The following is a 24,114-nucleotide window of genomic DNA, read 5'->3' as shown; positions in this document are numbered from 1 at the left end:
CTGTGTTCAGCCTCTACTGGCTTATCTCCAGCAGCACTGAAACAGACACATCTCTCCCATCTTTTTTTTTTTTTTTTTAAACACAGCCGTCCTTTTTCTTTACAGCCAAGCTTCTTATTATTTCCTACTCACTTCTTAACCTGATTTCTACCTGACAGTTGAACTGAATCCATCCTAATCAGGGGCCGCAGTGACCTCCATGCTTTCTTAACCTCAGCAGCATTTGCACTCGGCTAGTCCACTTTCTTCTTCTTTTTGCGGTACGCGGGTCTCTCACTGCTGCGGCCTCTCCCATTGCGGAGCACAGGCTCCGGACGCGCAGGCTCAGTGGCCATGGCTCATGGGCCCAGCCGCGCCGCAGCATGTGGGATCTTCCTGGACCGGGGCACGAACCTGTGTCCCCTGCATCGGCAGGCGGACTCTCAATCACTGCGCCACCAGGGAAGCCCTGGTCCACTTTATTCAGTCTTCCCTTGATGTCTCTTACCTCACAGCGTCCTGTTTTTCCTTTTTCTCAGGCTGCTTATTCCTGATCTCCTTTACAGGCTTCTTTTTTTGTTTTTTTATTGTTTAGTCTTTATCCCTTAAATGTTGGTTTTCCTTAAAGTTCAGGCCTAGGCTACTTTCTCTTCACACTGAAAATTCTCTTACATTAATTTCATATTCACCTCTAGATTTCAGTTGCCACCTGTAACGGGTTCTTAAGTGGAGCCTTTGGATGGACTTCAGAGTATCCATCAGTTCCTTGAAATATTATAAAAAATTTAGCATGTACGTATACATGTGATCCCTCTTCCCCTCCTCCTGTTGATGATATTATTAAAGGGATATTTGGGACTTCCCTGGTGGCGCAGTGGTTAAGAATCCACCTGCCAGTGAAGGGAACACGGGTTTGAGCCCTGGTCCGGGAAGATCCCACATGCCGCGGAGTAACTAAGCCTGTGTGCCGCAGCTACTGAGCCTGCTCTCTAGAGCCCGCGAGCCACAACTACTGAGCCCGCGCGCCACAACTACTGAAGCCCGCGTGCCTAGAGCCCGTGCTCCGCAACAAGAGAAGCCACTGCAATGAGAAGCCTGCGCACTGCAACGAGGAGTAGCCCCCTCTCACTGCAACTAGAGAAAGCCGGCACGCAGCAATGAAGACCCAACGCAGCCAAAAATAAATAAATAAATTTATTAAAAAAAATAAAGCGATCTTGGACAAAAAGGTCAAGAACCAGTCATTTCTGGGCTGGTGAAAATCTCTGTGCCCATTTATCCCTACCACCAATCAGCTGTTCCAGTTCTAAACCTGTTTCATTTATTCAGGCCTTTGAACTTGCCTTTCTTCACACTTGTTCCTCGCTTTGCTTGCATGGTCTTTTGTAATCCTCTCCAATGCCTCTTTCTTTATTGGTCATTGAGGAACCTTTTGTGGTTTTTTCCGTATAGTCAGAAAACGGTGTGGTAGGGAGTTTGTCATCTTGATACCATGTTTTGACATCTGCAAAGAAGATTTATTTTCCTCAGCATTTCACTGAAAAATTTTAAATGTACCCAAAACTCAAAAGAATTATACAGTGAACACCCATACGCCTACCATCTAGATATTGCAATTAAACCTGCAATTAATATTTTAATATATTTGTTTTATCATGTAACTGTCCACCTCTCCATCATTGTATATCCATTCATCAATCCATCTAGCAATGCAGAAAGTACTTTTACCTCAGAATAGTAAAACAGGCAGAACATTTTAGGATAGTGGAAGGCTGCTTCTCCACAATTTGACGAGAGGCACTCACAGGCTAAGTCATTACTGTTTCACCTATCACAGATGAACCATAAAAGGCTGGGAAACCACTTGAAATGGCCAAAGGTGAGGCGGCTCTTCTGGAACAGCAAATCCATAGACAAGTGTTTTCCAGCTGCAGACAGAGTCATGAAGACAATGTACTGATCTTTATGCATTTCAGATTAATTTACAGACATTGATACACTTTACCCCTAAAATGTAATGTAACATAATTGCCAAAATATAATTTGGCATGTATATCATTGACTAGTGTTTAGTGTTTGTTTATACTTTTTTTGGTATGTCAGCAAAATTTTATGTATGAAGAAATACACAAATCATAAGTGTACCTACCATTCAGTGAATTGTGACATGCATATGCCTGTGTATCCCAGTCTGTATCAAGATACAGATACTACCCTCATTCCACCTTCCAGTCAGCCCCTTCCCCCAAGAATAAACTGCTGTACTGATTTCTTTCCACTGTCCCTTGGTTTTGCCAGCCCTATAACTTCACGTAAGTGGGATCATACTATGTACTTTTATATGACCCACTTTGTTTAATGAGAATAATGTTTTGAATTTTATTCATGTTGTTGCATGTATCAGTTGTTTACTCCTTTTATTGCTGAGAAGTATTCCGTTATACAAATAGACCCAGTTTGTTAATCTGTTCTTCGGATAATGGGCAGCTGGGCTGTTGCCAGGATTTAGCAATTATGAATAAATCTGCTGTGGACCCTCTTGTGCAAGTCTCATGTTTTCATTGCTCTTAGGAAAATGCTAGGGAGTGGAATTGCTATGTCATGGTATACATTATGGGTTTAGTTTTATAGAAATCCACCAGACCTTTTTCCAAAGTGGTTGGACTGTGTCACACCTTCACTAGCAAAGTAAAAGGGTTCAGATCTTTACATTGTGTCAACAGTTTGTGTTGTCAGTCTTAAATTTCAGCCATTCTGGTGTATGTAATAAGCCAGCTTACCAGTTTTTCATGGTGATTGTTGACTATATCCTATCTATGCATATAAAATAGTATAACCTGTTGGAAAACAGTTTGGTAATGTCTTAAAAAGAAAACATAGGCCTGCTACGTGAACGAGCTATTCCACTCCTAGACATTTACTCAGGAGAGTAAGATATTCTTTTTTTTAAAATTAATTAATTAATTCTTGGCTGCGTTGGGTCTTTGTTGCCGCCCGCAGGCTTTTCTCTAGTTGTGGCGAGCGGGGGCTACTCTTTGTTGCGGTGCTTGGGCTTCTCATTGTGGTTGCTTCTCGTTGTGGAGCATGGGCTCTAGGTACGCGGGCTTCAGTAGTTGTGGCATGCGGGCTTCAGTAGTTGTGGCTCGCGGGCTCTAGAGTGCAGGCTCAGTAGTTGTGGCTCGCAGGCTCTAGAGCACAGGCTCAGTAGTTGTGACGCATGGGCTTAGTTGCTCCGCGGTACGTGGGATCTTCCCGGACCAGGGATCGAACCCATATCTCCTGCATTGGCAGGCGGATTCTTAACCACTGCACCACCAGAGAAGCCCAAGATACTCTTATTATAAGAGCTAAAAGCTTTATGGTTTCATGTTTTATAAAAAACAGTTAATTTTTTTGAATCAGTTTCTTTGTATGATGGGAGGTAGGGGTGTGGTTTATTGTTTTCCATGTGATTATCAATTTGTTCCAGCACCATTTATTGAAAATATTTTTCTTTTCCCTTTGGTTGCTTTTGGCATCATCAAAAATCAGTAATAGTTTAACTGTGGCTCCGTTCTGGGTGCTCTGCTCCCTCGTCCTAATCTGTTTGTTGATCCTTATGCCCGTGCCACACTGTCTTGATTGCTGTCTCATTCTGGTGAGTTGTAATGTCAGGCAGTGTAAATGCTACCACTGTATTTAATTTAATTTTATTTTTATTGAAGTATAGTTACAGGTGTACAATACAGTGATTCACAATGTTTAAAGGCTGTATTACATTTATAGTTATTATAAAGTAATGGCTCTATTCCCTGTGTTGTACAATACATCCTTGTAGCTTATTTTATACCTAATAATTTGTACCTCTTACTCCCCTCCCACTATATTGCCCTCCCCCTTCTCCTCTCTCCACTGGTAACCACTAGTTTGTTCTCTATTATATGTGTGAGTCTGTTTTTTAAAAATATTCACTAGTTTGTTGTACTTTTTAGATTCCACATACGAGTGATATCATATCGTAGTTGTCTTTGTCTGTTTCACTTAGCAAATGCCCTCCAAGTCCATCCATGTTGCTGCAAATGGCAAAATTTTATTCTTTTTTATGGCTGAGTAGTATTTCATTGTGTATATATACCACATCTTCTTTATCCATTCATTTGTTGATGGACACTTTGGTTGCTTCCATATTGTGCTATTTATTTTTTAAGCGGCTTTATTGAGGTATAATTGACACACAGTAAACCGCACATATTTAAAGTGTACAGTTCGGTGAGTTTTGCCGTGTTTACACCTGGATGCTGTCACCACAATGAAGAGAGTGAACATGTTCCTCTCACCCCAGAGTTTCCTTGTGCCCCTTTGTGATCCTGCTTTCTTGCCCCACCTGTGCCCTACCCATCCTGTCCACAGGCTACCACCAGTCTGCCTTCTGTTACTTTACATTAGTTTGCCTTTTGTAGAGTTTTATGTAAACAGAATTTTTCAGTATGTTCCTCTCTTATCTGCTTTCTTTCAATCAACCTAATAATTTTTTTTTTTTTTTTTTTTTTTGCGGTACGCGGGCCTCTCACTGTTGTGGCCTCTCCCGTTGCGGAGCACAGGCTCCGGACGCGCAGGCTCAGTGGCCATGGCTCACAGGCCCAGCTGCTCCGCGGCATGTGGGATCTTCCCGGACCGGGGCACGAACCCGCATCCCCTGCATCAGCAGGTGGACTCTCAACCACTGCGCCACCAGGGAAGCCCCCAGCCTAATAATTTAGAGATTCATTTATGCATTTGTCTGTATCAAGACTTCATTATTTTTGTTACTGAGCAGTATTCCACCATTGTATGGATATACCTCAATTTGTTTATTCATTAGCCTGTTGATGGGCATTCAGATTATTTCCATTTTTTTGGCTATTATGATAAAACTGCTGTGAACATTGGTGTACAGGTTTCTGTATGGACATATACTTTCATTCTCTTGAGTAAACGCGTAGGAGTGGAGTGGTTGGATCATACTAAGTGTCCGCTTAACTTTATTTTCTTAAAGACTTTGTAAGATTGGTGTTATTTCTTTCATACATTTTAACATAATTTTATATGTAATGATATAAATATATATAATTATGAAGTACATAGAATTCACCTGTGCAGGGTAGATTTTGGTATAGTTTTCTATTTTGGATGGCATCATTGAGAATACATACTGCCTAGCTAACAGGATCCCTTGACAGTTGACAGTTCTTTCACTGAAAATCATTGTGTCTCTTTAAATTGTGTTTGAGTGCCCAACCATTAGGTTTATTACCTCAGACTCTTTAAGGCTTATTTCCATTCTTCAGCCAGAAACGGGCCCTGCCATGTGGTTCGTGATCTCACACATATTGCTCTGCTTTGGATGTCCAGGCTGTGTATTTGTTAGCTCTCCAGTGTCTTTTTGTAGAACTCTTGATGATGTTTGTGTTTCATTTATATAAACACTAAAAACCTTAATCTGATTGAAGGCATGATGATTCTAATTAATGAAATGGTGACAGTCACGTTGCCTGTGGTTTTTAAATTTCGACTCTCCCTTATTAGCGTGGGCTGATGTTTCCGGTGATGTGGTAGAAAGACTTGTACTCTTTAGACCCGCAAATCTCAGGTTTATAATCCAGACAGTACAGCTTGGACAAAGTCCAAGAATAACATGTATGAAGCACCACACAGGAATTAGGTTCTGTCTTTAAAAGGAGAAGTGCTCTTTATGTATACCCTTTTCAACTCATTTCTAAAATCTGCAGGAGTGAGAGGCCCAATGGAAAGGTCAGGTGCTTTAGGAGAGAACCCAAATAAATGTACTGTCAGTTCACATGCTGTCTTAAAATCCTTACCAGCCACTTTCAGAATTGTGTCTGTAGGGTTCTGTTGTATATTCTGTCGTTAATTCAGCAAACTTTGTTTCAAGTTCAAAATCTTTGAGTATAGCCAGAAAGGAAACTAAATTTGTGAAATGAGTAAACAAGTCCTAAAGTCTCACTGGGGCTCCATTACTAGAGAGCTCTTTAACTTTGGGCAAGTTCTCTACCCTGCCTGACTTACCTATAAAGGGGGGTGTATTATTAATGCTTACATCCTACAATTTCAATTCTGTCATAAATGTATCCACCATACTTTGTATTTCAAAGTATGTTTTCGGTGTGCTTTATAAAATAATGTTTTATAATTAGAAGTCACTGCTTAACTTGCTTTTCTTATATAAACTGCTCCTGTTTCTAAACAGAAGTGTGCAGAGTGACACCTGAAACATGGTAGGGAACCTTTTTTTTTTTTTTTTTTTTTTTTTTTTGCGGTACGCGGGCCTCTCACTGTTGTGGCCTCTCCCGTTACGGAGCACAGGCTCCGGACACGCAGGCTCAGCAGCCATGGCTCACAGGCCCAGCTGCTCCGCGGCATGTGGGATTTTCCCGGACCGGCTCACGAACCCGTGTCCCCTGCATAGGCAGGTGGACTCTCAACCACTGCGCCACCAGGGAAGCCCCAGCCTTTTGTTTTTGATAACCTTTTGTTGCCCTGAAGTGAGGGGTCACATAGTATGAAGCAAAATGTTTATATTTTTCTCACTAGGACTCTTTAAAATGAAAAGCAAATTAATTTTCAAAAATTAAATGTATTATTAATAGGTAATGCATTCAAATGATTCAAAATTCAAAACATACTAAAGGGTGTACAATAAAAAGTTTCCTTTTTACCCACGTCCCGCAGCTGTACAGTTCGCCTCCTTCAAAGCAGCTAATGTTATCAATTTTGGGGTGTCCTAGAGTTATTTCATGCACATAAAAGCAAATGTGAAGGAGCAAATATCTTTTCTCCTTTTTGAATACAAACGGTAGCATACTAGATTCACTCTTCTGTACTTGCTTTTTTCATTTATAAAAATATAGAAACCACTTAATTAAAAAAAAACCCTCCTTTAACAGAAACCAAGGAAACCCTGAAATTGAAACAATAAAGAACTATAGTAACCAATATGAAAGTTACTGGAAAACAGTAAATAATAAAACAATAATTAGGGCAAATAATGCATTAATATGTTCTAATAAATTGGAAAATCAAAGTGAAATAAGTGACAAAAAAAACAAGAAATAGAAAATCTGAACAAACCAGTAGGTAAGGAAGAAACAACAAAGTTGTCTGACAGCCAAGAGAAGAAAGCAATTGAAGAAGGAGGGAATTAGCAGTTGACTTGAAGATCCTTTAGTTTTGCACCTTGGAAATTAGTTATGACCTCAGGGAATTTTTCAATGGAGCATTAAGAATGGACTCCCAGTTGTTGGGCAGCTGCGAAGAGAACTGGAGGTGAGGAAATGGAGACCGAATAGAGAAATGTTTTATTGTCCTGCTGTAATTGGTACTTAGCATGATACCCAGCACAGAGTAATGAATTTTTCCTTTAAGGTTGCAGAGTCTTGAACATATATAAGTGATGATCATTTGTGCCAATAGAGAAGGAAAAGTTGAAGATGCAGAAAATAGATAACTGACTATGAGAAAGGCAGGAGAAATTGAGATCTGGAAGACAGCTGGAAGGGGTTGGCCTTAGACAAGGCGAGGGTTTCCTCTTCCATTCTGAGATGCAGAAGGGATTGGTGCTGGGAGGAATTCGGAGTTCTTGTTTGCTGGCTTCCCTTTTCTCTGTAGAGTGGCTTAGTCATTTGCTGGAAATAAGGGGAGAAATAAAGGGCTTAGAGGTTTGAGAGAATGGAGAATGAATAATGATCAATGTAGACAATAGGAGAGAAAGCTGGGTAAATACACCAGGATCAGTGGGCAGCATTGGGACGCAAGTGGTTTCCCAGCCTTTAAGAGCTAGGTGCAGACATGGAGCATGCCAGCAAGTGGACTCTTGTAGGACAGAACACTTGTCGGTCTCAGGACCCCTTTACATTCTTAATTACTGATAGCTCCAGAGAGCTTTGTTTATGTAGAATGTATTTATTGATAATTACTCTATTAGAAATTAAAACTGGGATATTGAAAATGTATATTTATATTCTCTGTAGAAGTACAGTAAAAAATCCATCATGTTAGCGTAAATAATACATTTTTACGAAAACTATGTTTTCCAAAACAAAAGAAATTTAGTGAGAAGAATGGCATGTTTTACATTTTGCAAATCTCTTTAATCTCTGGTATATAAGAAGACAGTTGGATTCTCCTGTTTATTTTTTCAACCTGTTGCAATTTGTTGTTTGTTTTTGTTCAAGTATGTGAAGAAAATTTATCCTGAAACAGAGGTAGTTGGAAAAGGGAGTATTTTAATAGCCTTTTCAGTAATTGTGGACGTTTTTGTTTGATACTACACCAAAACTGGGTAAGTGGTAAGTTTCTTAAAGATTAGCTAAGAGCTTAGATTCTGATGCATATCAATAGACTTTTCGTGTACTAAAATCCATTGACCTGTTCTGCTCTAGATCTATTCTGATTTATCCTGGTCATAGATCGTTTGCCTGTGCATGATTTTGTGAACTCTTGCCTTTGTTAACATCATGAGTTTTTTCAACTTTGCTGAGTTATGCAGATCTTCTAAATGTTGATGTGTTTCATTAGACAGTATTTAAAAAATTACATTTGTTAATGTCACCTCTGATTTCATCAGGCCTTTCAGTATTGGGAAGCCATCAAGTTCACAGTGAGGGATACCACTTTTCTACCCTTCTGATTTTCGCTTGACAGGTGGAATTTTATCATAGGCAACAAATACTATCATTGTTTTCCTTTAGGTGACAGGTTTGCTTTGTTCAGTTTTGAGAAAATGTTTGCCAGATATGCAGGTCTGAATAATCAACCAGTTTGCTTTTCTTTGAGAGGACTATCCTGCACCATTATGTAGTGGAAGTGCTTCATATATTTCATTTCATTTCGTCATACCAAATATTAAAAGGCCATGTACTCCAGGGATGAGATTTAGTAAAACTGTACTTTATCAAGATATTCTTAAGAGAAACTGGCTTTTTAATTTTCCTGCAAGTGCATGGTGGTGAAGAATACAATGACCACTGGTACATAAACTTAGCCTTCATTTATGCTAAGGTTCCAGTAGTTTTCGTCACCATTGCTTTTGTACCATCAGTGCAGGTCTGAGCACAGTGAAAAAGGGGTGGGCACATATATCTTAGTATTATTATGAAAATAAACTTTACCTAGTGGAACCTCTGAAAAGGTCTTAGGGACCCCCCAGAAGTCCACATTTTGAGAATTGATGTTCAAGGTGTAAGGTTTTGTTAGGTGTGTTCAATGGAATTGAGAGATGGTAGTAAAAGATACCGTAGTTAAAGATTGGACCATGGTCTCTGGCCTGGAGAGTCCTTTTACTTTCTTCCTATGTATGAGCTTGTTCTGAGAGGCCGCCAGTACATGTTTGTCAACGCACTTATTTGAAATATGACCAGTACATGCTACATAGTTAAAAGGAACAATTTATGATGCTGAAATGAGTTTTGGGAGTGAAGAACTGTAACTTGAATACTAGATCAGTACGAAGGATTTAAGGACCAGCGTTCTTAATCCTGCTTCTGTTAACTCATGAGGCTCACTGAGTTCTGGGAAAGTCACCTGAACTTTCTAATTCTCAGGTTTCTCACCTCCACAGTGGGATTAGTATTATTTGCACCCACATTTCTTAGAGTAGTTTTGATGTTCAGGTGATACCATCAGTTCCGTACGCCGGGTAACATCTTCATCTTTATACCTGTAAAGCTGTGCTTGGGGTACAGCAGATAAGTCAGTAAATATTTATTGAGTTAATGAATGAACTTAAAAAAACTGTTATGAGCTGTTAGTTTTAAACATACACACCAATAGAGTTGTATAATGAATTCCTGTCTTTCCTCAACACATATAACTCTAGGAAATAAGACCATGTTTTTATAGAATTAAGATCACAACCAGCAAAATTAAAATTGGGTCCTTAATACCATCAAATACTCCTCTCGCATTCGAATATCCCCAGTTGAATTAAAATAAATATATATATATATGTTTTTACAGTTGGTTTATTCAAATCAAATCCACACAAAGTCCACTCATTACATTTGTTTATTATGACTCTTGGTTTCTTTTCATTGCAAACATTTTCCAGGTCCCCCACTTTTTTTTATGCATCAACTTGTTGGAGAAACTGGGGCTAGTTTTGTAAAATGTGCTCGTGTTTGATTGCTTCCCAGTGGTGTTTTGAGCTTTTTCCTCTATTCCTTACATTTCTAGTAAGCTGGAAGTTAATTGTTTGATTAGATTCCAATTTAGATTTTTAGGGAGAACACTTCTAAGTGGTCTGCTGTGTACTTCCTGTGTGTTTCACATAGGACGTACGTGGTATTGATGCCAAACTTGAGCAGTGGGTTCAAGTGTGGCAGCCTTGTCTTTCCATTGTTCACCATCACAGTTTCTTGTCATGGTTTTAGCATCCATTGATGATCGCTGCCTGAGTGAGTGAGCTTTGGAACTGTGAGGTGTTAACTACATGCGTGGAGGTATTATTAAGGTACTGTTTTGGTTACTACTGGTAAAGTAGGGCAGTATCTTTATTTGAGCTAAGTTATCAATGACATAATATCTAAGAAGCAGATAGTAACAAGCCTACAAATTAGGGACTGTATTTTTTACATTATAATTGATGTAAAATATTTCATTAGTTGAGGTGTTCAACATAGTGATTTGATAGTTTTATATATTAAAAATGATCAGGGGGCTGCATTTTTAACAGGATAATTTTATGCATAGCATGGAAAGAACTAACCGTTTTTTTTCACCTGCCACACTAGATTTAGAGTTTGTCTCTTAACAGTATGTCATATTAAAGCAAATACCTTTGAACCATCTTTTTACTAAAGAGACTCTCCAAAACCATTCTGTGTCTCGATTATTATAAAAATTTGTTTAACACTAATACAGTTGATCATTACAATAAGATTCCAGATGACAGAAAAGAATTTGGACACACCCTTGGAGCTCTCTTCGTAATGAGATTTAACATGTCAGCTGAAGCTACCATAATTTTGGTTTGGTTGGTTCTGTTAGGAGAAAATAATTAAAGTATCTCATTTTACGTGGTTCATAATGAATCCATTTGTAGAAATTGAATTCAAACACGGGGAAACTAAATAAAAACAATGAACATTTGGAAAATGTGAGTGGTTTCTTCTTTGTGCTGTTGGATATGTCCGTCAAACTGATGCTGCAAGAGAAATACCTCATGTTTAGAACAGGGGCTGAGCACAGGTGGTGTGTTCAGGAAATCAGTATAATCTCCGTGAATGAAAAAACTTTACAATTCTTGAAAAACTTTCAAGGTTGTTGACCAAGGGACATGAAATTTTACCCAAAGACATTAACTTACTTCTTTCTTCAATAGGAAAATAAAAAATATTTCAAGCGTAGTGAACTTGCAAAAAAAGAAGAGGAAGCATATTTTGAAAGATGTGGCTACAAGGTATGAATGCCTGCTTTTATGTTAAATTGATGTTTCTGAGTTTAAATTTATACAGCTGTTGTTAAAGTGTCAAAACGATTGATCTCTGTTCAATTTATTAATGTTATACATTAGCCTATAAGTGAGAAGCCATCTGGAGAGGTATGAGTTTTTGTTTTTCTTTCCTTTTTCTTTTTTTTAATCTTGAATTCAGGAAAATACATGCATGACTTTTGGCTTGGAATGGTTTGGCTTTTTGTGGACAGCATGAAGTGGCTTGAGATCAAAGCTTGATTATTTTTCTTTTTAATTAAGTCCTGGATCTGTTACTGCCTCATTTTCATCACCATCACCACCACTCCTCTCCTCACCTCTCCCAATAAAAGTCCAGTTTTAAAGGATTCAAAAGATTTTATTCATTCAACAGCAGCGGCATTAGCAGTGGTATTTTCCCTGCTTTCTCCTGAATATTTTAAGCCATTGTTTTCATGTTTGCAATGTTAATAATCCCTTTTGGCCCTAAGTACCTCTGCCTGAGATACAGTGTCATTCTGTGTAATAAGGTATCACATTTCAAACACTGCTTAGTCTATTGGATAGAAAATGTGATCTTGAAATATTTGTTAGAAATAAATGAGTTATCTGGAAGACTTTGTATACTTTAGAAGCATGGCTAAAATTATCTCTGAGATTACCAGTTAATAATGTATTGGGGTTTTTATTGGGAGGGGTTAAAGGTAACGAGGTGAAGTTGTGTTTAAATTATTTTATAACAAGGCTAAATCTAGTTGAATAATTTTTTAAACAAAGTTCAGAGGTTCTATTGAAATAATTTTGACAAATCATAAATTTGAAATCGACTTTTTGCTTGTGAAACATCAATATAAAATAATACTCTTGTGCACGTAATGGAGAAAGTTCTGGAAATTAATTTTATCTGGCATAGCATTTCTAGAAAGAAGCATGAGGAATGCAAATGGTATGTATATGCGTTTGCTTTCTTTTGGTACTTTTGGGAGAGGGCAAGTGTTGAAAATGTAGTATTTCTGATAGGTTTCTAAAATATGAAAGTTCATATTTTGATATTTTCCATAGGTACATTGATTTCATTTGCTTCTAGTTTAGGAAATTAAGATATGTTTTATGTAAATAACCATCGAATAGATAGATACTCAGAAAGAAGTATTCTCATCTTTTGTTTGCCCAGCATTATCTAAACTCACACTTGAACTAGAATAAGAATCACTTAACCATGGGTTTTAGTCTGCTGACTTGTTGCTTTCCCAGATCCCTGAATTTGATTGTTTTCAACTTTTTGATAAGGTAGGAAAATAATTTAAACAGTGACAATTTTGCTTTGTTTAGATTGCTTCCGTGATAGTGGCAGTACTTTCTTGCTTATATAGAGGAAAGCACTGAAGCAAAATCATTACTGTAAAGGTGCTGCTTGTAACCTTGAGTCCAGCTGGCAGAATGTCTTAGATCTTTTCCTTAAAGTTATTCACTGCCATTCTATAATTGAAAATGCTTTTTATCCTGAGATTTTGGGAGCAATATCTGTTTTTATGCTTAAAAAGAAAGCACAGGGTTTTCGATGCAATGCCTTTTAATATTTCCTTCTTGGTAGTAATGAAAATACAGCATGTGTTGCTTTTTTTCCTTTATAAAAACCAGTTATCGTTTTTTTTTAAAGGCTTGATGATGATTTGGTCTGTGAAAATATGAAAGTTTAGTTTTTTTACCTAAATTTTCTGTTACCACTGTTAACACTGATTAACATAATCTTTAATGGGTAGAATCATAAATTATATCATTTTAACCATATAGCCTTTCTTAACTGAATGTGAGTTTTTCCTTAATGTTGATCTTTTTTGTTTTTTGATCTTACTTCTTTTGGCATCTTAGATTTGTCTTATGGTTCAGATGGAAAACCATGTTTCAGTATCTTTTTTACAGACCACACAGTGGGGCTTATAAATTGCTGAACTCAATTTTCATAAACTGTGACTTGGGCAGCAGACTCAAGAAAATATGTGAAGAAATTTTTTTCTCTGCAGGTTCATATGAGCAAGAATGTCCACTCTGTTCTTTTTGTACTATGAGTAGAGAGGTGCTGGTTTTCATTATTTTCCCACAAGGTTCGCAGCTCAGTTTGTGGGCAAGTTCTGTGCAGCATCGGAAAGTTTTCTGCATGTCCAGCAGTGATTCCTGTGCACTTGGAAAAACACCTTTCAAAAATCAGGAGAGGAAAATCAGGAGAGGAAAGAGCTGGAGCTTGAGGCTTCACAGGTTTTTGTTAGCAGTTCCTTTCTTTGGTCTTCATTTTAAACCCAGAGCAAGGATCAAATAGCCCTGTAAGATGATTTTCCCAAAGAGGAGAAGCAAGCTGATTGTTTCTAAGAAGAAAGTAAAAATCCTGGAGTCTAGGGAGAAAATGAATCTAAATTTCAGCCTTTTAAAGTTTTGGATTGTGGAAACCATTATACTTCTGTAGCAAGAATGCTGTCCCTTGGGTGCATGGTCTCTGCTTGGGTGTCCCTGAGCTCTCACAAGCATGTACATCGATTATGAGCTCTTTGCTCAGAGGAACATTTAGAAAACCTTCAATATTTAAAACATGTTTAATTTCGGTGAATAATTAATGTATAGAATGATAAATGTTAAACCATATTATATTTTAAAAGGAGAATTTCGTTTCTTTTGGCTATTAATGTAGATACAGCCAAAAGAGGAGGACCAGAAACCATTAACTTCATCGAATCCAGTATTAGAACTTGAACTGGCAGAAGAAAAATTACCCATGACTCTTTCTAGGCAAGAGGTAAGTTTTTATATGAATGTTTTGTGGGAAAAAAAGAAAAACCTCCACAGCATTTGCATTTATCTCTAGTTCTTTCCAATAACTTTTGTCATTATTTCCCGTATAAAATGACTTAACTGGCCAGCTGCACAGTATTCTAGTTCAATTTTCTTCATGAGGTTCTAAATTAATCTCTGCTTTTCTTGGTACTGTTGTCTAATATCTTATGCCTTAAGTTGTTTTTAAAGAATGTATCATTCTGAACTTTAAAAACTAAACACATTCTAAGTATAATTAAATGCATATATTCTAAATAATTATACTTGATAAGTTGTCTAAATTATTTAAAATAATATAAATTATGTATTAAAAGAAAGTAAGTTAGCGTTTTGTAACTTCCTCTTAATACATCTTTCTAAGTCAAAATACAGAGATCTGTATGATCCTTTATGACTGCATAATTTCCCATAATATTTTAAAAACTATTATTTTTAAAATCAATTCTGTGCTAATGGTCATTTAGGTTGCCTCAGCATTTCCCTATTTTAGATCATACTAAGATGAACACCCTCATACAGATGTCTGCATGTGTAATAATATATGATTACTTTGCTTTGGAAAATTTTCTAGAAACATGATTTCTGGAGTCTGTTCTAATGACTAAAGACTATATACATGCCTAAGGCTTTGGACACATATTACCAGAGAGCCCTGCAGACTTGTTATAGCAGTTCATACTCTCAGCTATAGTATTTGCCCATACCCTGGTCAATGTCAACTATTATTTTCCTTCAGCAATAACACCAACAACAAAATTTTAAAGATATTCCTGTGAAAAAAGAATTCAGACTATACACAAGGTACACAATGAAATTAACTTTGAGCAAAAGGAAACTCTCAGAGGAAAGGAGGGCTGACTCCAGAAGCTGTGTGTGAAAATTAGATGAAGGACTTTTGAATACTTGGCCTGAAACGAAGAATATTTGAGATTTTTAAAAAGATCCATTGACCACAGTTCTAATTTTGAAAAAGCATTGAATATTCTCTGTCGTTTCATAAAGAAGAACTGAGATAATTGAGAGAGGTAGCTTTTCATTTATTTTGAGAAGCATAACATATCTGTCCAAAACTGGGATGGGCTGTTTCATGAAGAGGTGTGATTTTTGTCATTTGTCAGACAGGGGCCAGACGAAGGTGTTTTTGAGGTCATTTCTGCATGGATTGGAGATGGCACTAGACGACCTCTTAAGGTTTTTTAATACCGAGTTTCATTTAATCCGGTGGGAGCCCTGCCAGTGGTTGCTAAGTGTGATACTATTTATGTTCCCAGATAAAGTTCTCGGTATTTTTAAAATTATAACTTATTTTCTTAATTATAATTCTTGTTTGTCCTTTTTATGAAATACCACATGCATACAAAGAGTGTGTAAAACATGTACGATATAGTGGATAATTAGAAAACAAACACTCATATAACGATGGCCGAAGTCAAGGAGGAGTATTATCAGGTCCTCAAAAGCCCTGCACGTCCCCCTCCCTCCATTTGTAACTCACTTTCTCTTCTGAGGGACTAGTTTTTGGTTTTAATATAGTACTGCAGGGCTGACTCACGGCTATCTATGGTCATTGACTTATCGCTGACTCCAGGCTTGGTTTTATTTTATTTTTTTCTCTTTATAAATGTTATCACTCCCTCCCATCGTAATGTTTTTCTTATGTATTCTGCTACACAGATTGGTCCTTTCTGAAACACTCACCAAATGACCTAAACCATTAGGGTTATTTAAGGTGTCACAATAATTCAGTATATCTGTTAGTGGAAACTAAAGAAAAAGAAATATAACTTACTTTCTGCATCTACTTTTCACTTACCAAAATAAGTGTTTGGTCTCCTAAAATAGGAATTACTATTACTGATGACATAGGGAATTACTATTGTTGTTTGATATATTTTTTTAAATAGGTTATCAGGAGATTAAGAGAAAGAGGAGAACCAATCAGACTCTTTGGAGAAACTGATTATGATGCTTTTCAACGTTTAAGAAAAATAGAGATCCTCACACCAGAAGTTAACAAGGTAAGAAGTCAGAACAAAGCTAGAAGAATGTCATTGTACCATATAAATGAGAATAGTATGGACTTCGACAGAGTTCAACTAATTGCATTACTATAGAGAAAAAAGGAAAAATAAAGTTGCCAGATTACTGCTGCTGAATGTAAGTTTTCTTTTTTTAAAAATTTTGTGTGTGCGTGAGTTTTTTTTTTTTTTACTTATCTTTCAGTATTTATTTATTTATTTATTTTTTGCTGCATCAGGTCTTACTTGTGGCACTCGAGATCTAGTTGTGGTGCGTGGGCTCAGTAGTTGCGGCGTGCGGGCTTAGTCGCCCCGTGGCATGTGGGAATCTTAGTTCCCCTGCCAGGGATCACACCTGTGTCGCCTGCATTGGAAGGCGGATTCTTAACCCCTGGACCACCAGGGAAGTCCCAGGTTTTCTTTAATTTTCTTTTAAAAAGCACACATCTTGGGCATGCAGTTTTAGTGCATTTTGATAAATACATGCAAGTGTGTGGCCACTACCCTTATGAAGATACAGAGTATTTTCATCACACACACATGAAAGTTCCCCAGCACTCCTCCTTGGCCAGTCCCTGGGTTCTTCTTCCTCCACTCCTGGGCAACCACCTTGTTAAATTCTATCCCCACCAGTGAATTTAGAGGCTGTGTGTCTGGCTTCTTTTGCTCAGTGTGGTGTTTTGTAGATTCATCCATGTTATTGTGGATGTTGGTAGTTTGTTCCTTTACATTGCTGATGATATTCAGCTGTATGAATATATCAATATGTTTCTAGCTTTGGGCTGTTATGAATAAAACTGCTGTGAACATTCTTACACAGATCTTTTTTGGATCTGTGTTATTCCTCTTGGGTAAATATGTTTTTATCTCTCTGGTAAATACTTAGAAGTGGAATTGCTGTATAGTAAGAGTAAATGTATGTTCAACTTTTTAGGAAATGCCAAATATTTCCAGTGTCTCATCAGTGTTTGTTATTGTTAGTCTTTTAAATTTTAACCAGTCTCTTGTATTGTGGTAGTATCTCATTGTGGTTCTATTCACAGTTCCCTGGTAACTAAAGATTATGAGCATCTTTTCATAGACTTATTGGCCATATCTTTCTCTATGCAGTGTGTCTTTTGTTCATGTTTCATTTGGGTTGTTTGTCTTTTTATTTTTGAGTTATAGGAGTTCTTTGTGTGTATTCTGGATTCTTTGTCAGATATACAGATTCATGTTTTGTGTCTATTTTTTCCTAGTCTAGGCCTTACCTGTTCTCTTAATGGTGACTTTTCATGGGCAGGACTTCCAAATTTTGATGAAGTTCGCTTTATGGTTATTGCTTTTGGTGTTTTGCTTAAGAAATCTTTGCTTACCCTAAGGTCTTAAAGAGATGGTATTTTCTTCTAAAACTTTAATAGTTTTAGCTTTACTTTTAGGACTCTAATCTTGTTTTATGGCTCAGCTTATGGTCTGTCTTGGTGAATATTCCATGGACTCTTGAAAAGAGTATGTTTTATGCTTTGGATAAATGTCAATTACAGTGGTGGTGTTCAGATCTTCTGTGGCCTTATTAACTTGCTCTTTCAGTGAGAGACAGGTGTGGTTATCTGTGGCTGTGTAACAAACCACCCCAAAACTTATAGCTTAAAACAATTCATTATTATAAAATCTTTCTCAGTTGTCTATGATGGTAACAAACCACCCTGAAACCTAGTAACCTAAGGTAATTTTTCATTCTCCCTCACAGTTCTGTGGTTCAATTGGGCTAAGTAAGCTGGGCAGTTTTTTGCTTGGGGTCTTGCATGTGATACAGTCAGGTGAGGGCTGTGGCTGAGGTCATCTGAAGGCTCCTTGGACTGGCCTTCTAACTTAGAATGCTGCCTTAAAGGTGCAGCTGCTTTGTAGCAGGTGTCAGCATTTCCTGCCTTTTTAAGGCTGAGTAATACTCCATTGTATATATGGACCCCATTTTGTTTATCCATTCACCCTCGATGGACATGTAGATTGCTTCTACCTTTTGGCTATTATGAATAATCCTGCTATGGACATAAGTATATAAATATCTGTTCGAGTCCCTGCTTTTACTTCTTTTGCATATATTCCCAGAAGTGGAATTGCTATAGATCATACGGTGATTCTGTGTCTAACTCTTTTTTTTTTTTGTGGTACGCGGGCCTCTCACCGCTGTGGCCTCTCCTGCCGCGGAGCACAGGCTCCGGATCCACAGCCCCAGCGGCCAGGGCTCACGGGCCCAGCCGCTCCGCCACATGTGGGATCCTCCCGGACCGGGGCACGAACCCATGTCCCCTGCATCGGCAGGCGGACTCTCAACCACTGCGCCACCAGGGAAGCCCTAACTTGTTTTTAAAGCATAATGAATTTAAAAATTTTTCTTCATTTATATTATTAATGTGCACAGCAATTTGTTTTTCTTTATTTTCAGTCTTATCTGAACTTTCCTAACTTAAATTCTTGGAAAGAGTAAGTGGTTTTGTAATGCTTCATTTCACCGATATTTGTTTCTCTTCTATCTCCTGAGTCATTTTCCTTATCAAAAGAGTCTAAAATGCTAATGTGAACTATTCAGTTTTTGTTACCTGATTTAATTTTTCTACTGCTCATTTCATTACTTGAAAAATCTTCTAGATTTTAATATTAATTTATTACAACCTGCTGTATTCTAATCTTATTCAAGCCTGTCCCAAATACTAGAGTTTCTTATGTACTTTTTAAAAACTGAGGTATAATTGACATATAACATTAATTTCAGGTGTACAGCATAATGATTTTATATGATCACAATAATCTAGTTAATATTCATCACCATACAGAGTTACAACAAAATTTTTTTTTCTTGTGATGAGGACTTTTTTTTTTAAGAGATCTACTCTCTGAGTAACTTTGAAATATGCAGTACAGTATTATTACCTTTAGTCACCATGCTGTACATTATATCCCTATGATTTATTTATTTTATAAATAACTGGAGCAGTCTAAAAGTTCATAAATTTGAACACTTTCTGAAGCTCTACATTTTTACTCCCCTCCCTCCACGTTTTATTTTTCTGATACCACATTTTATTTTTCTGATACCACATTTTACATCTTTTTGTCTTGTGTAGCCCTTAACTAATTGTTGTAGTTAGAGTTGTTTTTACTACTTTTGTCTTTTAATCTTCATACTTGCTTTATGAGTGATTAATTCACTACTTTTACTATATATTTACCTTTACCAGTGAGATACATACTTTCATATGTTTTCTTGTTATTAATTAGTGTCGTTTCTTGCCAGCTTAAAGAAGTCCCTTTAACATTTCTTTTAAGGCTGGTTTAGTGATGATGAACTCCTTTAGCTTTTGCTTCTCTGGAAACTGTTGCTCCTTCAATTCTGAATGATAACTTTGCCGGGTAGAGTGTTCTTGGAAGTTTGTTCTTTTAGCACTTTGAATATATTGTGCTGCTCCCTCTTGGTCTGCAAAGTTTCTGCTGAAAAAAATCTCCTGATAGTCTTACGGGGGAGCGGGGTTCCCTTGTACAAAACAAGCTGTTTTTCTCTTGCTGCTTTTAAGATGCTCTCCTTCTTTAACTGTTTTTTTTTTTTTTTAAATTGAAGTATAGTTGTTTTACAGTATTGTGTTAATTTCAGGTATAGAGCATAGTGATTCAGGTTTTTGCAGATTATATTCCATTATAGATTATTACAAGATATTGGGTATAATTCCCTGTGCTATACAGTATATCCTTGTTGCTTATCTATTTTAAATATAATAGTTTGTATCTGTTACTCCCATACCCCTAATTTGTCCCTCTCTCCTTTCCTTCCCCCCTTGGTAACCACAAGTTTGTTTTCGATATCTGTCTGTTTCTGTTTTGCATATACTTTCATTTGTATTATTTTTTAGTTTCCACATATGGGTGATATCATACAGTATTTGTCTTTCTCTGTCTGACTTATTTCACTAAACATAATACTCTCCAGGTCCATCCATGTTGTTGCAAATGGCAGAATTTCATTCTTTTTTATGGCTGAGTAATATTCGTGTGTGTGTGTGTGTGTGTGTGTGTGTGTGTGTGTGTATGTATGTGTGTCACATCTTAATCCAGTCACCTGTGGGGCACTTGGGTTGCTTCCATGTCTTGGCTATCAAATAGTGCTGCTGTGACCATTGGGGTGCATGTATCTTTTCGAATTTAGTATTTTCATTTTTTCTGGGTATATACCCAGGAGTGGGATTGCTGGATCATATGGTAGTTCTATTTTTAGTTTAAGGAACCTGAATACTGTTTTCCGTAGTGGCTATCTCAATTTTCATTCCTACCAACAGTGTATGAGGGTTCCCTTTTCTCCACATCCTCTGCAACTTTTGTTTTGTAGCCTTTGCGATGATGGCCATTCTGACAGGTGTGAGGTGATACCTCATTGTGGTTTTGATTTGCATTTCTCTAATAATTAGTGATGTGGAGCATCTTTTCATGTGCCTGTTAGCCATCTGCATGTCTTCTTTGGAGAAATGTGTGTTCAGGTCCTCTGACCATTTTTGGATTGGGTTGTTTTTTGATATTGAGTTGTATGAGCTGTTTGTATATTTTGGATATTAACCCCTTGTGGGTCACATCATTTATAAATATTTTCTCCCATTCAGTAGGTTGTCTTTTTGTTTCATTGATGGTTTCCTTGCTGTGCAAAAGCTTTCAAGTGTAATCACGTCCCATTTGTTTGGTTTTGCTTTTATTTCTTTTGCCTTAAAGACTGATTAAAGAGAGTATTGCTACGATTTATGTCAAAGACTGCTCTGCCTGTGTTGTATTGTAGGAGTTGTCTTTAACTTTGGACATTTTAATTATAATGTATCTTGGTGTGGGTATGTAACTTTTTCAGATATTGCCGTACCATTTTCCACAGCAGCTGTACCATTTCACATTTCCAGCAGTGCACTAGGGTCTGTTTCTCCATATCCTAGCCAAGTTGTTATTTTCTGTTTTCTGTTGATAATATTCATCCTAATGGCTGTGAAGTGGCATCTCTTTGTGGTTAGATTTGCATTTCCTTAATGACTAGTGATGTTGAGCATCTTTTCATTTACGTACTGGCCATTCGTATGTCATCTGTTAAAGTCCTTTGCCCATTTTAAATCAGGTTGTTTTCTGTTTTGTTAGTTAACTCTAAGAGTTTTATCGTTTTAGCTCTTACATTTGGGTCTTTGATCCATTTTGAGTTAATTTTTGAATGTGGTATATGCCAAGGGTCTAGCTTTAAGGCTTCCAGTTTTACCAAGTGGTCACAAACTGGAAGTGAATAGAATATGGAATTTGCTGGTTTGTTAGAAACATAGTGAAATCCTAGGATATGGTTGAGACCCTGGTTTTATACTATTGACAGTTCCAAATGTTTTGGGAGTTCAGAGTATCAATAGTTGCAGTTGTTAGACATTTTCAGTGAACCAGGAAAATGGGTTGGGGACCAGTGGAGACCTGGTCACTTTCACTAGGGCCTCATTAGAAAATTACAGCATTAACGCCTATTCTTATTTGGATTTGTCACTCGTATGTTTTATTTTTCTGACCATGAGATTACCTATTGTGTGTACATTCTTTTAAATTTAAATATCTTCATAAGAATTGACTTTGCATGGACAGTGGTGATAGCTGTATAATAAATTGAAATATTATTTGAGTTTCTTTGTGGAGAAAAAAGTGGATTATACTCATTATTAGAGAAAAAATCGGAAGTGAAACATCAGTGAAATTTCATACCAGATGTAACTTTTTACCTTTCCTCAGGGATTGAGGAATGATCTGAAAGCAGCTTTGGATAAGATCGATCAGCAGTACCTGAATGAAATTGTGGGTGGCCAGGAACCTGGGGAGGAAGACACCCAGAATGACCTGAAAGTCCACGAAGAAAACACCACGATTGAAGAATTAGAGGTGATCCCTCCACCACCTTCCCTGATTCCCCGTCACGCCTTTCATTCCCTGCGGCAGATGGTTGAGCTCCTCAGACTCTTCAGTGTATAGCGTGCTGGCGTCTTTGGTCACTACAAAGACCCTTCTGTTTCGTGCCTTGTGTTTATTCACTCTCTTTTTTCTCGTTTTCTATACACATTCGCCTACTTCCTGCCTTCAGAAGTATTCACTCTGATATGTTTGATGTGTGTCCTTTGATTTGTTGATGGTCTTGTAGAACCAGTAGTGTTTTGTCTGCATGTGTTTTGGTCACACACACGTGAATGATATCTTACTGTGAAATTCTTCATTCTGTTCACTTTCTTCCCACTTAGAACTATGTTAAGTTCCATCCTTGTTACCTTGGGTACGTCTAAACCTTTGATTTTAACTGTTAACATAGCATTTCATACACTGTGGCATTCACTGCCTTTTACTTTTCGTTCGCCATAATGACAGATGGTGAGATTGCTCCCAGCTCCCTGTTACCACAGACAGCTTTGTGACAAACAGTCTTGCACATGACCCCGCTGGAACAGAAGCAGGATTGCTTCTGATGTATGTTTAACTTGTCTGAGTACTGCCAAATTGCTCTCTGTAATGGGTTTGCCAGTCTCCACCCTCCACCAGCAGTGTGTGAGTGTCTTGTATCCCTGCATCCCTGCCAACACCTGGCAGTATCTTGCTTTCTTATTTTTGCCTAAAGTGTTGAATGTGGAGTAATATATGTAATCTTATTTAAAAGTTGTATTATCTAAATATCTAGCATGAGCAAAAATAATATGACTTAGTTTAAAGTTCTTAATGGTTAATAAAACATAGTTATTTTTTCTATCACCTTTCGTTCCTGGCTCTTAACCCACATTGCATGCTGTGAGTGAGACTGTGGTTAAGGAAGATGTCCTTTTAATTATACCTCGACCCCCTAAATTTTACTGCAGTAATTGGTGTGAGCAACCAGTTCTGAACATTTTTTTCTTTTTTCCTTCGTTTCAAACAACTTTGGAGATAGTCACATACTATACAATTTATCCATTTAATGTGTACAATTCAATGGTTTTTAGTATATTCACAGGTCGCTACAACCATCATCACAGTCTAATTTTAGAGCATTTTGTTCCCCTAAAAAGAAACCTCATGTTCATTAGCAGTCACTCCCTTTACTCCCTCTTTGAGTCATAAAAGATAACATGCTCTCTAAATTTAAATGGCCAATTGTCTTTTTTTTTTAATCTATCTAGAAATTCCATCGGGGTTTTAAATCAAAATTGGACCATACGTATATGTAACAAAGAGCCATGTTTAGTCTGGTGTTGATAATGTATGTATTCTGCTGTTGCTCTTGACTAATGAACAGAAGCATTCTTTTTCTTCAGGCACTGGGAGAGTCTTTAGGAAAAGGTGATGATCATAAGGACATGGACATCATTACCAAATTCCTGAAGGTATGTACTTTTTGGCTAGGAAAGGAGGACACGTTTTCTTTAGTTAAGAACTGGTCTTACTTTCTGTTTTTTGGGGTTTTTTTGTTTTTTCATTTTTGAATTGTTTAAGAGTTACAGACTGGAAAGGGAAATCCTCACTAAACATTTCTGCACATACGGTGTTTATGATATTGCTATGTGCTTGGATATAGAGGTTAAACAAAGAAAATGTATATTTACTTTCTTCATAGCACTTGTAAAGCTGACTTATTAATGTAAATGCACCGAAAAGAATCATAGCAGTGGAATGAACAAGAAGTTCTAAGGATTAAAAATTTGTTTTTAAACACTCTGGGAAGGAGTGCAATAAGGAGAAGCTTTTCTGAGAGATGATGACATTAAGGAAGGGAAGGAGGTGGGAAGACGTTGACAGGGAAAGAAGCAAACACTCGAGCAGCCTTTCAGAGACTTGCGATTTAGCTCATTCATCCTT

At 37.3% G+C, this 24,114-nt stretch overlaps 1 protein-coding gene across 1 annotated transcript in view; it reads left to right on the top strand.

Moving 5' to 3' along the window:
* PRPF18 (pre-mRNA processing factor 18) overlaps positions 1-24,114 on the top strand; it is a 48,415-nt gene that overhangs the window by 3,035 nt on the left and 21,266 nt on the right. The window contains exons 2-6 of the mRNA XM_007460895.1: positions 11,336-11,413; positions 14,109-14,213; positions 16,156-16,269; positions 22,033-22,179; positions 23,574-23,642. Of these exons, the coding sequence (XP_007460957.1) occupies positions 11,336-11,413; positions 14,109-14,213; positions 16,156-16,269; positions 22,033-22,179; positions 23,574-23,642 (513 nt within the window). The remainder of the gene's footprint in view (positions 1-11,335; positions 11,414-14,108; positions 14,214-16,155; positions 16,270-22,032; positions 22,180-23,573; positions 23,643-24,114) is intronic.

The sequence above is a fragment of the Lipotes vexillifer genome, unplaced genomic scaffold (genome assembly GCF_000442215.2).
Source record: "Lipotes vexillifer unplaced genomic scaffold, Lipotes_vexillifer_v1.1 scaffold534, whole genome shotgun sequence".
NCBI lineage: Eukaryota > Metazoa > Chordata > Mammalia > Artiodactyla > Lipotidae > Lipotes > Lipotes vexillifer.
The sequence above is the reverse complement of the archived record's forward strand: the minus strand, read 5'-3'. Positions and strand labels throughout refer to the sequence as shown.